General features: G+C 31.9%; 1 protein-coding gene across 4 annotated transcripts in view; it reads right to left on the bottom strand.

Annotated features, from left to right (window-relative positions):
- LOC144854678 (transcription factor AP-2-alpha-like) overlaps positions 1-15,784 on the bottom strand; it is a 116,790-nt gene that overhangs the window by 6,533 nt on the left and 94,473 nt on the right. For all 4 annotated transcript variants that reach the window (XM_078712620.1, XM_078712621.1, XM_078712618.1 and 1 more), the window contains 2 exons: positions 14,647-14,707; positions 7,283-7,487 (listed from right to left, as the gene is read on the bottom strand). In XM_078712620.1, the coding sequence (XP_078568746.1) occupies positions 7,283-7,487; positions 14,647-14,707 (266 nt within the window). The remainder of the gene's footprint in view (positions 1-7,282; positions 7,488-14,646; positions 14,708-15,784) is intronic.

Consider the following 15,784-nt stretch of genomic DNA (forward strand, 5'->3'; position numbering starts at 1 on the left):
TTGAAAATGTCGTACAATTCACAAACGATATATAATTTCACATCTTTAGGCCTATACCCACCGGTTCGATAACCCCTGAATAAGTACTCTACTTAAATATTTTCTCGCCTTATTTTGTTTTCATTTCATTCTTAAATTAGAGTCTCTCATGTAGGCCTAAGAAGTATAGAATTCATGTCGATGATAAGTATGGCATATGGCATCTTTATTGAAATACAAACCTACAAACAATTATCAAACCGACTCTGGAATTGTAATTGTTTACACTTGAACATGAAACAAGTCCACCTATTTATCACAGATGACATTAAAACTAATGAACACTTGCATTTAAATAGGTTCAACAGATTTTTATTTTCATTTTGGTTGATGTGATGATGTAATTTGTCACCGCCTCTTGGATGGTAACACTGTTAAAGTCATTTATTTATGTTTGTCCATACCTGCCCTATGAATATTTCTTGTATATTTTAGCCCTAGGCTACTCTGGACCCGCCATGAAAATGGATCATAGCACCGGTAGAAACAGCAGGCGACTGCCCTGGTACAGGTTAAAGAATCCACGTTCAATGACCCTAAATATTAAGTTTTCAATTTATATTTTAGCCTCCTCACATTATTCCTACTGAAATTTCATTTTTCATAATTGAAATAATTTGGACATACAGGTGACACTATCGATTTATGCTAATTATGTTTTACCTGAGGGGTGATTGATAATATCTTATCAATTGAAAGGTCCTGTAGTTGCCCTGCTGAACCAAAGCCAAGCATTTTGTACAAGTAAATCTAATCCCCGGAGATACAACAGAAACACCTTAAGATTCGTCATCATTTTTATTTAAAACAAAGTGATTAAGAATGATAAAATTGAATTACACCAGACTAATTCATTATTTAATTAATATTATTTTGTTTCTAATGAAAATATAAAGTAATATAAAGACTTTACTTGTAGATACAACTTTAATAATAAGAAGGATGGTGTGGTATTTTGGCCACAAGCTCTTTTGCCAAAACTAAAAACAACTCTTGCTGAAGGAGACCATGTTTCAGCAAGTACATGTTCTACCGTACTTAAATAAATTCTCACATAAGTAGTAGACAAAACCTTGGAAAGTAATGTATAATATCCTATCCGTGGATGTACCAAAACAAAGTTATCTTTCTTATGAATTACTACCGCTGTACTACAGCAATCAATTATTAACAGGATAATACATCCTTAAATTAAATTATCGCCTCTTTTGAAAGAAGCCCTGTGGGACGCAATGTATTGCAGTCGGTCACACACTAATTATATCTCGTGAATTGCAGGAAAGCCTGGGACTATAACGATTATTATCAATTATACCCGAATATTAATCTTTCCGAATTTGATTCTAGCTCACGTTTGATACCTGTCATTTCATCAAAACTTGTCTTCAAATCACAATGTCCAAATACACATACATGTTTTGATTATGTTTATTACTTTCCATCTTAACGTACGTTAAATGAAAATGGTTATATAAAGCATTTACTGTTTGTAACATTGGTCCTATGTTGGTTTATATATTGCGAAATTTACACACTAATACCACTAATTTGCACTAATACCTACTAACTTTAAAAAAAATTACCTAACGAGGTTACACAACTTTATCGAGTTGTTCTGAAAGACATATTTTAATTTGAATTAAGAAATTATAATTTAATGTCTAATAACACAGCAAGAAACCCAGGTCTATCTTCCTCATGCCGCTTACTGTCCGATTAGAAAATGCCTCGGGAACATACACTATCACTACTAACTGTTCCAATAAAATTCCTAATCAATTGTCACTCAGAACTATCAGATTGCAATTAAAATTGACATCTAAGGCGTTTTCTTGATTTGGTAAAATTGTCAGCAAATTATGAATTGATACGGTGTAATCCTCTGTATGACGAAAATTTACAAAGAAATATTTGATGTAATTTAATTGGTTAGTTTGGTAAATTACATTTCCTATTGCAAATCTTGATATGGATGTGACCATCAGACATTAAGTGAGTCAAATCAAGTATCTAATTAATAACAAACTATTTCCTTAAAATAAAAACATTGCAATGAATGTTTTTTATTGATTTGTTATTAAGCGTTACCGTAAGTAAGCAATGGAATTTTCTGCGATATATAATAGGCGGAATATTCTGAAACAAGCTTAATTATTACTAGTTTCATCATAAGCATCCCAGTGATTACAATTTTGTTATTATTCCGCATGGTTAACTAATAATTTCCGATGTATAGCTACTGACTCATAAATAACAATTTCCAACGATGATTAAACAATGACTGTATAGAATATTAGTTTAAAAATGTTTAAATCTGCAGATTTACTTGAAGTCTTCCTTTAGTTCAATACGATTATCAACCAACGACAGCAGATGGCTGATAAAAATAATACTACCGATTAGAAACGTTCTGTACAACAAGGTAACTGTAATTATTTACTAATTGGAACAAGAGGTGCTACAAAATACAGAATTCAAATTATTATAACAACATCATTAATAAACCACCCGGATAAGGTTTATCGCAAATAGCGTGCGCGACGCATGATGGGAAGGTTTTGGGAGCAAACGTCACGACGCGTACGTACATGATTTGTTGTCTGTACGTATACGCGTAGTGACGTCCCAAACCCTTCCAATCATTTGCGATCAACCTTATTAGTACAAACTAACGGAGGCCTGTAGAGGTAAACCATAATTCCATTAGAATAACCAAACGCATATTAACAGAGACTTCCCCACTTGGCCAGAGGGATATTGTAAATATCAATGAATTACTGTGCAAGGAATCGAGGCGTATAATCGCGAGTTATTTTACTGCTTGCCTAAATCCATTATTGTTAAAGTTAAACCTGATACTTTTCCTGTAAATCCCCGAGAAATCGGTTACCTAATATCATTAAAACCATGAGTACTTTCCCACATACAGCATTGTACGTTAGAACCAAACTTATTTTGATTCAAGAAAAAAATATTTTTACGATGTATAGAAATATATGCTGGCTTAAATACCTGCACACATGTTAGATCTTAAAAATAGCATTGCATTTTTTTTTTATTACATCAAATTCTCAGTGGCTCCATATTATGATGATACCTGTCCAGTATCTTAGACAAACTCAAAAATACAGAATCGCATGTGTATCATGGAGAATAGACTGATAAACTGATACCGATTACAAAATAGAATTTGTGTAAGGTCAGGGGTTATTGTTTCTGATATCCACGTTCTAAAAACGAATAAACTTCCGAATCTTCTTAGAGAGTAAAGTACTCATTTAATTTAGAAGAAAAAATGTCATGGGACGCGTCATGTCATTTTCTATCGTAATATCTTTCGCATCATTAAAATATTGTGTGTGAAAATTGCCAGTCTGTCAATTCAAAACTACTCAAACTTGTGTAACATTTCAATGTGCTAGGCCCGATTTAGTCAGTGATAGCGAAAGAGTCTTGACCTGCTCACCGGAATCTGGGGCACGCAGCAGTGGGATCTACCGTAAGCTGAGGTTATTTGAAGACCTAGCCCAGCGGGTGATGGTACACCAACAAAAACATTTATACTTATGGAAGAATTTGTCGGTATTGTAGTTCACAAAGACACGATGGAAACAAGTCAAATTCCAATAAAATGGCAAAGAAGGTGAATTTGGTGTGTGTCAGAATAAACAGTAAACAAGCCAAAGGGCCTGGTTCTTTAAATTTACCAATGGCATTCCCACTTGGGCCAAATGAAATGGAACGCCCTCTGGCTCCGGGACGCACGTACCACAATTACGCATGGTCACACTCTTTTTAGGCCAGGGGGTTGGTAAGGCTAGTTAAGTCATGGCTATTATCAGGTGGAATACACCAATCTAAACAATAGCTTTAATGAACTAAACTTTAATATGCTCGGTTAAGAACGCACCTAGAGCAATTATTTGTGTTTCTTTGGTGGCATTCAACGGGGCTATTGAAGAGGAAGAATAAGTACGAAATATAAGTCACTCCAGAAATGCATTGAAAAGTAGCAAATTTAGGCAACAAATACGGTCTCACCTTACAGCACTAATGCATCTGTAGATTATATTACTTGTAAAGGTTCCAGGACTAACTGATCCATATAAATGCTACATTAGACATTAAACAGCTGCTGCTCTTTTAAGCCACAACTTAAATAAGTTTTTACTTGGTTTTCATTACCGGTAGGCCTACATGTACTTACTTTTAACTTTTACAACAAATTGGAGAACTTAATATTTGCATTGTAATACCAATACTTGAGCATGGTACTAATTATATACTAAATATTTTATATATTTATAAATTTTAAACTTTGAAAAGACCTTTAGGCCTAGGTCTATTTACTTATTATCGACTTTCTGAAGTTAGATAATAATAGTACTACAGTCTAAACAAAAAAAGAAAGAAAGAAAAAATATACAGATAGAAGGGATGAACCATACAAATGAAAAGACGTAACGGAGTAAGTTACAGATGAAATGAAACGAATAAATTGAAAATAAACACTTGAAAAAAAATATTTAGGGCAAGAAGTAGGACAACGTAAGTTATTAAAGAAATGGTAATCGCGTTCACTGAACCCATAGTAACATCCATGTCAAGCCTGCTTTCGGACCTACAGTGTTTACTGCAGTTGGAAGCCAGTGTAGAAGTCTTCGTATCCGATATCGAAACACTGCGTGAAGTAAGTTTTGATGTGAGACAAATACAACTATGACAAGGTGTGAAATTGCTATCTGCGTCCCTTGAATTGCATTGGTATGCTGGGAATTACACAGGGTTAAGAACCTCTACCGATTATATACATGTGAAGAAGAACATATATTGCCTGAGAACCTCCCCAATAAGTTAATTAAAAAGTTACTAATTATTGGAAAAATATTAAACAAACTTTAATACAAATTTGTTTCTTTGATTACAGCAACGAATTTAAATTTAAAAAACATTAAATGTTAACAACAACTAAAAGTTTAAACTTATCGTTTTCTTATTAGATATTTGGAAAGACGTTGACAATGTTATCGATACAAAATACAGAATGTTTGTGAGATAGATGAATTGTATCAACTTATCGTAAAGATTAAATCTACAAAACGTTGATGAATCGTTGAGAATGGTCGTAAACTGGCCGCCGGTCAGTAGCCCTTACATAACTGAACCCCTGGATCTAAAAACTGGACATAAATCCAGATTTTTACAAAACCTCAACTGGATTTGTATGGCGTCTGAAACCATGGAGTAATAATTACTCCATGCTGAAACATACACTGTTTTACTCAAATAAACTAAAAAAACAAAATAGATTAATTGATACTGTCTTTATCTTCAAACATGTGATTAGTAGTGTCTTCTTCTAGGCTTAACATTGGCTACTTTTCCTGTTAGTAGTTATCCCTTCTATTTACGCTTTCTGCGGGCTAACCTTTTCTTATTTTTAGGTCAGATGAGTTTATATCCCTTGTAGATTTATCTTTTTGGTCTAAGTTGATTTTTATCATTGTTCGGACATGAGAGGTACAATTGCCAGTTAATCCCTCAAGATGGACGAGATTTTAATGCGCGAATATGTTTTATTATTTTTTTGTTGCCAATTCTGAGGGCGGTAATGCGACGGTTTGAGGATTGTCAACCAGTCGTCGCCACAGCGGTTATGGGTCTTCTGACCTTATACATAATACAATGATACCATCTTATAGGGAGCTTTATTGCCATGGAAACACGTCAAAATCAAGTATTTTGTACCAGTAGGCACGACTTTTGTAACAGTGTAGTAAATGGTAAACACTAAAACAAAATCATTATTGGCATATGTTGGAATTGGCTTAAACTATACGTTAACCAACGAGTTCCTCAGCAGACAGAGAAGATGAGCAACGTACGGTAGTAGTCAATTATGTACCAGGTCTCCTCATAGTGTAGCCGAAAGAGTACTTTGCGTTACAAAATACAGAAAATGCAACTAATTTCAGCCACAGCAGCCGATTTGCATCGTTGTTTTATACCGAATAAATGAATAAAAATTATATAATGTAAATCAAAAGCGTTTGTGCTGTCATGCTTATCACTATTTTATGAATAAAAACCATCGGAATAAAAACCATCCAAGGAAAAGCCGTTTATAAAACGTTACGCAGGCGAAGCTACCAAAATGAGTGATGGCATAAGCCTAAGTGGACATTTAACCGTAGTGATTAATTCTTTGAATGAAATATATCCATATTTTTTTTTTAAATGATATGAAACTGACGAGTAATTCACTTGATCAACTGTTGTAACTCATAATGTAAAATACTGTTTACATGTTGTACGTTGAAACATTGACAAATGACACAGCACTAACTAACTAACTAATAGGCCTAAAGATTTGGTTTTGATTTTACCATGGATGTCAACAATTTGAAACCACGAGACTCGAGCTTAGATAAAGCGACAGAGAAGATTAGCCCCTGTGAACAAGAAGCCTCCAAGCCCGCTGGCATAGGAAGCGATTTGCACCATCACTACTTATAACAATCCTACGGGGATGCTGGGCTTAGGAGATATCTTGTCCTTAAGGTGTATCGCTAATAAACACTAAACTTTCATATCAACTTAAGAAGATGGGGTAGCGTCTAGGCGGTGTGCTTCTAGAAATAAAATTAAGTAATCCCTGTTAAGCCTTATGTCATTGGAAGTCTATAGACGAGTGGTTTATTTTTGTGTAAAAAATTCCAAACAGGCATCTAGGAGAAATTAACAGTGTCCTGAGACTTGAATAAAAGGCATCCGAAACCTGAGGCGATTAACAACCCAAATGTTTGACCTATCCAGTAATAATGTTTCTATTTAATTGTCCAACTGATAATATTAATTGTAAAACGTTTAGTTAAAGCGGCATGAGTTTTAGGAAGTTTTATTAATAAGATGGATCAATCGATGACGTAGTTAATCACATGTCGCTTTAGAAACAAAATGGATAACTTGTCAATTTACTATGACACGCCAATATAGTATAATAATTAAGTAAATATATCAATTAGAAATCTCCCACCAAAGATTGTAAATTGGTATGGTACGCCAACATAGGCCTCCTATACACTGTATTACGCCGAACAGGAAGGACAAATACGTTTTCACTTTACGATTTACTAAGTCTTTGATTACATTTTTTTACTGCAATTAGTAACATTTATTCCATTTCATTTTCTCTTACGATCTTGCGATTATGATTATGATTACAAAGTGAATATGAACGTACCTTCGAAGTACTCCCCCTAACAACGATGCATTCAAACACTCGGGCGGACTTAGCCTTCGTTGAACTTCTGCTACAGTGACCTTGTATTTAGACGTAGAGCTAAGCAGAGACAGACGACCAGGAACAGAACAAAATACATCATTCGGCGACGTAACGTTTGAAATCATTCCATCTTTGCCATTTTCACTTGGTTTTCTTACTACAGCTGTAACGAGAAGAAAAATGATATATATAACAAATATGTAATCCCTTGCTAATAATAATAATCGATAAAGTCAATTTGTATTTTTATTCGCAAATTTGAAATAAAATGAGATAATTGTAGAAGGTAATCAGTGATGTTCTTTCTGTAATAACATCATTATGTTTTCATAAGAATTGTTTTGTTAAGAGATGCACTTAATGATCTCAAATGGTTACAATCTTGTCAAACGTACAATAACATTACGATGTTATTCAATATCAATGTACTCCACAGAATGATAAGCAATATTAATATATTATTTAGACAAGTCGTACCCATCAAAAGAAGCTCATTTTGGTTTATTTTTCTGTTGTTATAAATATTGTTTTGATAATTAAAATTTAAGTAAAGAAAATAATTATTACGATATTTACTTATGTCTACAGAATAACGAGATATATAAGTCCTAATTTTTTAGAGGTCAATTTGGCATTACTTATGTTTACTGAAACGTTTGTACTAGAAGTCCAAAATTACTTCATGTTTGATAAAAGTAAAGACTGCTTGTAGTGTTGAATCGTGTATGTCATGGTTATGACGAATTGGTCGACGACACAAATAAACATAGTTTGGGTAAAATGGGTACAGCAATATCTTACCTCAGTAAAGATAAATCATTTTGTTGACAAATAGCTAAATATTTGTCAAGAAAATTACCCATAGATCATAATGGTTAAACATCTTGTCAGTACACGTGCAATTACCACGTTGATTTGACTTAATTACGACATACATTTCCAACGAAATTGATGCTGAAATTGGTAATGTAACCATTTAGGCCTATATATTTTGCATGTAAAATGAAGTGATTGAGCGTGTTCACCAACATACGTTATAAATCGTTTTTAAATTATTGATGATTTGTAGTCTGTTTTGCCATTGAACTTCATGATCTTTATTTATTGTGATTTATTATTTCTTTCATCATTTTCACAAGAAAAAAAACCACAAAAAACGTTGGCATTAGGTCTGCATATGTATACAAAGAATTCATACATAACGTTGTATTTTATTTCTTTATTACTGATTAATTTGAGGAATTTTGAGTTTTTGGGGAGGATCGCGAACATACTATGTAATTCAATTACCCAAAGCACGCCCTCTGTCACTAATTTTCTCTGCCTGGTGGCAACATACTACATGAGTATATCTTATATCTCTTACAATACAGTAAGACGTACACAAAAAAGTGAGAAAAAAAACACAATTTTATTGTAATATAAAATAAAAGCAATCTCTCTTCTTTGTTAAGATTCACATGTTTCAGAAAATGGCAGATTTACTGTAATTCTTATCCATGTAACACCCAGTATTCTTGTGAGTCGACCAAGCATATAACAGCTGTGGACAAGGCTTTGAAGGCCGTTTAGTTTTCCTGTTCTTTCTGCTATTTCTTTAATGTAACAATGTTTTGTGGATTTCCTATTGTTTATACATGTCACACACAACAATTGTGGCTTAGTCTTGTCTGTGTGACATGGAAATAGTTCCTTTAATTTTCTCTCATTTTTGTGTTGTTGTCAAAACAACTTTTTATCAACCAATGCATTATTACTTTGATGAAATATTTAAAAAAAAAGAAATTTAATGTCGAATTTTACTTCAATTAATCACGTTACAGTCATATTTCTAGGAAAATAGTTCGTTCTTTCGTGATTTTAAATAACTCGTTGACAAAATGGGGTTAAGAGTACTTTTGTTAAATTTGTTACTGCGCATGTGGTTGTCGATTCATCAAATATAAATATTTGGTAAGGTTTTTAATCGACCATTAGGTTTAGACCTATGTGTTTCTCTTCTTTTGATACTGGATCAATCGTGTTTGTTCCGGTTAACAACTTTCCTGGTTGAGTCAACATTTAAGCCCAGTGACCTAATTTTTACGTATTGTAGACATTTTATTTGAGCAAATAGACTTAATGAAGTGATACATGCACTATAAGCATATGACTACCACTTTCTTTTTTTATTCGGTTGATATAGTTGTTCTTTTAAATTTAGTAGAAAATAACCAATACACGTTGATTAAATGTATTTATTTTATGACTATAAACATAAGAAGGTCTTCTTTAATATTACTCATTGAGTATAGTATAACATTGGTGGAATGCTTGTTGAAGATGTATCACAAATCAAAAACCGTAAATTATCACCTCGTCAAACACGTTATTCATGACAGAACAGATAGTAAATTTCCATAAAATCTTTACAGTGATTCATTAATCTTAAATACTACATTACTGAATGAGTCGTATATCGTTTTTAACTCATCAAAGTAAGATATATTATGCGTGAAGTGGTGTGTTTAATGCGAAGACGTTTATTAAGATAATATTTTAAAACCAAAATCAAAGTGACTACTTATATCGTCCCATGAGTTTATGCGTACAAATTTCACTATCGGAAATTCACTGTAAAAATCATATGCATATAGAGAGAGACATGTTACTGTATTATTCATGATACACAGTTATAGCAAAGTATAATAGAAATAATGGTTTTTAAAAAGAGTATCTAAAGTCATTGACATTGCCTAATTATGCTGTGAAACACGGCATTCATGAACAATATTTGATTATTCATCCGTAGCAAAAAGCCTTTGGGAAAATTGTTAGTTTCCAAAAGTACAGTGCCGTTTTAACGCATTGTTGTCGGCATATTTATTCACTTTTCAGAAGCGTATTTACATTTAGAGTTATGTTCGTGGTTGTGTTTACCGTTTACAACGTACTCTACGTATTAACTTACACTTACGGTTGCCTGTGAAAGCGAGATGCAGTTCAATGAAAATAACTATAAAATGATTTAATTTAATACACGCGGATGTGATTGCTAGTTCAGAAAAAAATGAATTAAAAAATATCAGTTTTATATTTAGGTCTTAAAATTAAACATAATGACTTAGACACCGAGTTAAATTCTAAAATTCGAACCAAAGAGGCCTATTTCTTCACATTAATTAATACGGTAGGCCTAAGTCAATAGGCCTATTTATGTCCCATACGAAATGTAATTTCTGAATAAAAGTTAAACAAATTTAATTATTTCTTTATTACATCCAATAAATACAATTATTTTGTTCACTATTACTTTTAATTGAAATTCGTTAATACAGTATTAAATTGATATTCTTAATTTTGAAAAAAAAAAGAAGTTTTTTTATTCATAATATGGGCAGAAGATTTCTGAAATGTTGACATTTTCAAGGAAATTAAGATAAACCTTTTCAGCTTTCTAAAAACATCTGGTATATATTCAAAATAGTTTAGCTGTATACTTTTCCTAAAAAATAGAAACATTTATTCAGAATTGTTACCCGTAAATGTTTAATTAAATGTAGGCCTTAATACATTTTTTTTCTTCAGGCTTCAGAAGTTCCAAATAAGGTTGTTGCATGTACTCCTTTGAAGCCTTCAACTTGTGCGATTCTTCCTAAACGGCCCAGGTTGAGTTCAAACAATTTTTGATAAACCAATCCTTAATTGTTTTAGTCTATTTTACAGTTTCTAAATTGTTTTACTCATTTTTGTGAATGTATTTCAACACTTTATTTTGAGCTTCTTTCTAAATGGGTCAATCAAATAGAATTTCCAGAAAATGTTTACAACTTATTTACATCATAAACAACATACCGTTGATAAAATCTTCTTAACCTAAATGAAAGGTACTTAAAAGTGCAGAGGGTCTTGTTGTTAATGTACAAATGATATGCAATAACATTAACAAAACGTAATAATTTTAATTTAGGGTTGTATTTAAAAAAACATAACAACAATGACATGCCCTTGTAAGTAATATCAATGTCGTTATAATACGAGTTATTGTACTATTCGTCTATTTGTCAGAACCAGATTGAAATTCTGACATTACCATGTAAATTGGCGAGATTAATTCTCTTTTTGGCCGAAAGCTGAATCAAATGGTTAGTGTTACTTTACTAATGGTTCCTTGGGGGTGTTGTATTATACGAAGCAAGTTATCACAATACCAATATACTACGAACTAATGATGCTTTTCAAAATACATCCTTTTAAACTCAATGATTCTTGTCTTGAAGAAATAGATAAACATGTCAGATTACGCTACACGTCGGAAATAACTATCGAAAAACATTGGTAAACAATAACACAATGACTATACTCATTAATCACAAAGATAGATAGGAATTGAATACAAACAAATCAACGAATTTACACTGATATTGATTAACAAGTGCTTAATTTATATTGTATTTCTATATGTATGCTGCTAAAATGTTTTTAGTATTTTCTTTTTTACTTAAACATTGATCAACTTGCAATGTTCATCTTTGTGAGTATTTCGAAATGATTACAGAAATAAAGCGAACGCATCTTCTAAGAGAAGTAATAAAACGACTAGAATTAATGGCAGTTGACCTTGACATCGCGGCTCTCTTTTATCTATTTAATTCTATATCACGTGTTCTTTAAAAAATATGTAGATAACGAATTAATAGTATTGTACATCAATAAAATAATTACAATAATTGAAATCAGCAAAAAATCCGACGTGTAACTTAGGCCTTCTTTCAATTATCTTTTTCTTAAAAATAAACTTAAATTTGCGGATCAGCATAAACAATGCGATTTGGGTTAATTATTTCTTTGTCTATTGGGGTTGTCTTAATTTTATTTCTTCAGACTATTTATAAACATGGTACAAATTAGTTTTACAAGATACCCTTGAAGTAAAATGGGGCAAAACTACTCTTCTGTTGTCAATAATAACAATAATAAACACGTTGGTAATGTTGTAATTTTACGTTTCGCGAACTGTTCTATTGGTGGTAAAAATCTTCAAAAGTGTGCATTTCAAAACGCTGACAACCGATGGTCATTATGAATTGTTAGTTGTTGTAATGGTGTAAAACTATTGTCAATGCATTTCACGCTATCCAGAGTTTCAAACGAACAAGGTGTATTGTAAAATAATCTAAGAACTATATTGTTTAATTAAAATGAATGGCGGAAGAAATGAAAAGTATATCAAATAGCAGGTCAAAAACCCGAGATCTTTGTGTGTGAATATCACACGGTCCACTTGTTAGGCTTATTCCTACCGAATATTTAAACTAGGCCTATCAATCACAGCACAATCTATTGAACAATTAATTACCAAAGTCAGAATGCATTTAAACATTACAAGTGCTTTGTTTCATATTGTATTTAATATCGTTACTTATTTTGACTTAATCAATTATTTGTTGTTTTAATTCGTGAACTTCTTTTTAAAACTTTAGTTATTGAAACATTTAATAAATCTTGAAGCATTTTATAGCCATAAACAAATTGTTTTTAATTGAATTATTATTTTAATTTATTAATGATTATTAAATAATATCCCTCGAAAGTAATGACCACATTGGTTTAATTAGTTATTGCTCTTTTTAAGTAATCAAAGTAAAAAAAAGCCAAAAATAATTTTCGATACCGGTCCGTCTAAATAAGTTATGCATTTATTATTATCAGGCCATCTAATATGAGTATTTAGTCAGAACTAAAACATGCATATATCATCTCATTCGCCAACAATCAAAGATTATAAATCTAGGCCTGTTTCTCGCTTTAAACACGATCAAAGCGCCTGCACTCGCTTTAGTTTCCAGCGAATTGAGCAGCTAACGAACTTTCGATATTTTCTATTATATTTTATACGCTGTGTTTACGGGATAACACTTGTATGAAAAGGCATTATTAATGAGATCGGTTATACTTAAAGAACGCACTCTTCTGAGTTTAATTAATCTATTCATAAAGTGAGGTTAGTTTCGGTCAATTTAGGATTAAAATCTATAATTTGTAGAAACTACGGAAGTGTGTGGCAGGTTTGTTGTTTTTGAGAGTACATTGAATTCTAAATATTCAGCTATACAAGAGTAAAGTACTCTTTTTATTATCATTTGATCGTAAATTACCTATCGAAGTCAAGATGTTATAGATACAAAAACAAGTCGGGAACTATAATCGGGTATGTTGATTCGGTTGATTTGTACAAAATACAACGAAATGTTTCACTTTATACGGCATATAATGTGGTATTGTTTCATTATTATATATTGCCATTTTTATTGTATTGTTTACCATTGATAGAAATTAATAAATGTTGAATAAACATAAACATCATAGATTAATTATTTCGTCTGTTAATTAATAACAAAAAAATATTTTAAGATGCGAATCTATCAACGTAAAAGTAACGTAATGTTAAGATGACAATTTCATTAACGTAAATATGTAACGTTATTTTGTGTATCATTGATGACGCGTGACTCAGTGATTAATTTTCATATACCTCTGAATCCGGGTATATTTTATCTTGTAACAAAAGCGCATAAAAATTATAATATTTAAATAATTTCATAGGCTTTGGTTATTATCCATGTAATATGCGAAATAGGGTAATTATTACTAAAACGAGTACGTTGTGTTGTTGTTTTCCTATTATCTTATTTCTATATCTTCGTTATTGTCAGACAAAGGGCGTGTGCTTAATGTATTGTTTCTTTGTCGTCGGAAAAGAGAACCTTATCGTTTAATACATTTTACTATCTCAACCATGTCCACAAAAAAAGATATTTAAAAAAGGTTGTAGACATTCGTATTATAATTAATATAAAAAAAACAAATGTTAAATTCAGAATTTAACATTAATGCACGGACGCCTACTGGAAACGGTTTAACAAGACGAGCTGTATCACTGATACAACCACTGATCCATAGAAACATTATTGATCGTACAATATTACCGACACTCGTAAAAATAATCTTCTGTACTACATCGATTGGCACAGTAGTTAATAAAATGTATTATACAACAATTACAAAAAATATCTAAACTCGTCCGTTCATATGGGTATCAGTATTACAAACATTAATTTTGATGTAAAATCCTTAATGATACAGAAGATACATGTGAAACACATTTGATGCTGTATTACTAAGTATTCTCACGATACTGGAGAAACAGCACCGGCAATCGGGTGTATTGGCAATGCTACAATATAAGGATGATAGGCCTAATTGAAGTAGGCCCTAATCTAAAAATATTTAATGAAACTGTTGACAATTTATCATAATCGTTATCAAAATTTGATTCTTACCTCGTTTGATTACAGAATGATGATCGCCGTATATGTGCTGCGATGTATCGTCATGCGCAGTCTGCAAAAAATAACAATACATTATTAAATATAAACATAAAATGCACATCTATTTAATTAAAATGGATTGATTCAATTTTACATTTATTAAGTTATCTTTTAAGTGTTCTAAAGCTCTGTATACACTATCATTGAAAACTAGTTTGACAAAAAAGTGTGATGTGCCCAAGTATGGTAGTGATATACCCATATATGGTAGTGATATGACATCATCATTTCCATATATGGGCACATCAGATTGTTTGTAGACAGAGCTTTACACCGAACATAAACAAAATCATTAAATTAGAAAAGGAATAGGCAGACAATTTTAAAATATCCTATTCTTCAAGTGGTCGTTTCAACACAATTATATTAGTGCTTGGTCACTATTGATTGTCCAAATATCAAAAGAGGCCGGTCAAATGCAACGATTCTCTGAAGGAGATGTTATATTTATTTTAGTTTGTTTGAAGAAAGAATGTTGTGTCTGAGTTGGTTGTAACAAAACGTTTGTGGTGACGTTCATTTACAAGATGAATTCTTCCTCTGCTATGAGGTGGCCATGATGATGGATTAGAATGCCAACTGACAATACGAATATTTAAATCACTACAATATAAACAAAAAGTATGCTTTGTTACCAGCCATCGTCGTTGAATTTGAAGAGAAAAAACAAATGCATTTAAGAGTTGTTCATACAGAAGAGTTCGTTTAAATGAAGTAGCCGTACTGCATTGTGGGACGGATTACGACTACTGGAAGCCAAATGCAATTTGATGTTTGTCAAATTATTGCAATTATTCATTATTATGCAAAAAAAAACAATTAAAACATCGTTTACATTTAGAATTCAACGTCATCTGTAAAAATTGACAAGATGTGTGAACCCTAATTATTGAAGTGGACAGACGAAACACAGCACGGTCAATAATTGTTAAAATGGCTCGGCCCTCGGGCACATATCGTCTGCGACTTCTTTCACCAAGAATTCGATTGTGTCTATTGCTATACAGAAAATTATATCTATTCTATATCTAGTCTATAGGATATTTATTTCTGCAATTTAAATTAACAATAGGTATGTTTGGGTGAATTG

The sequence above is a fragment of the Antedon bifida genome, chromosome 10 (genome assembly GCF_963402885.1).
Source record: "Antedon bifida chromosome 10, ecAntBifi1.1, whole genome shotgun sequence".
NCBI classification, from domain to species: Eukaryota; Metazoa; Echinodermata; class Crinoidea; order Comatulida; family Antedonidae; genus Antedon; species Antedon bifida.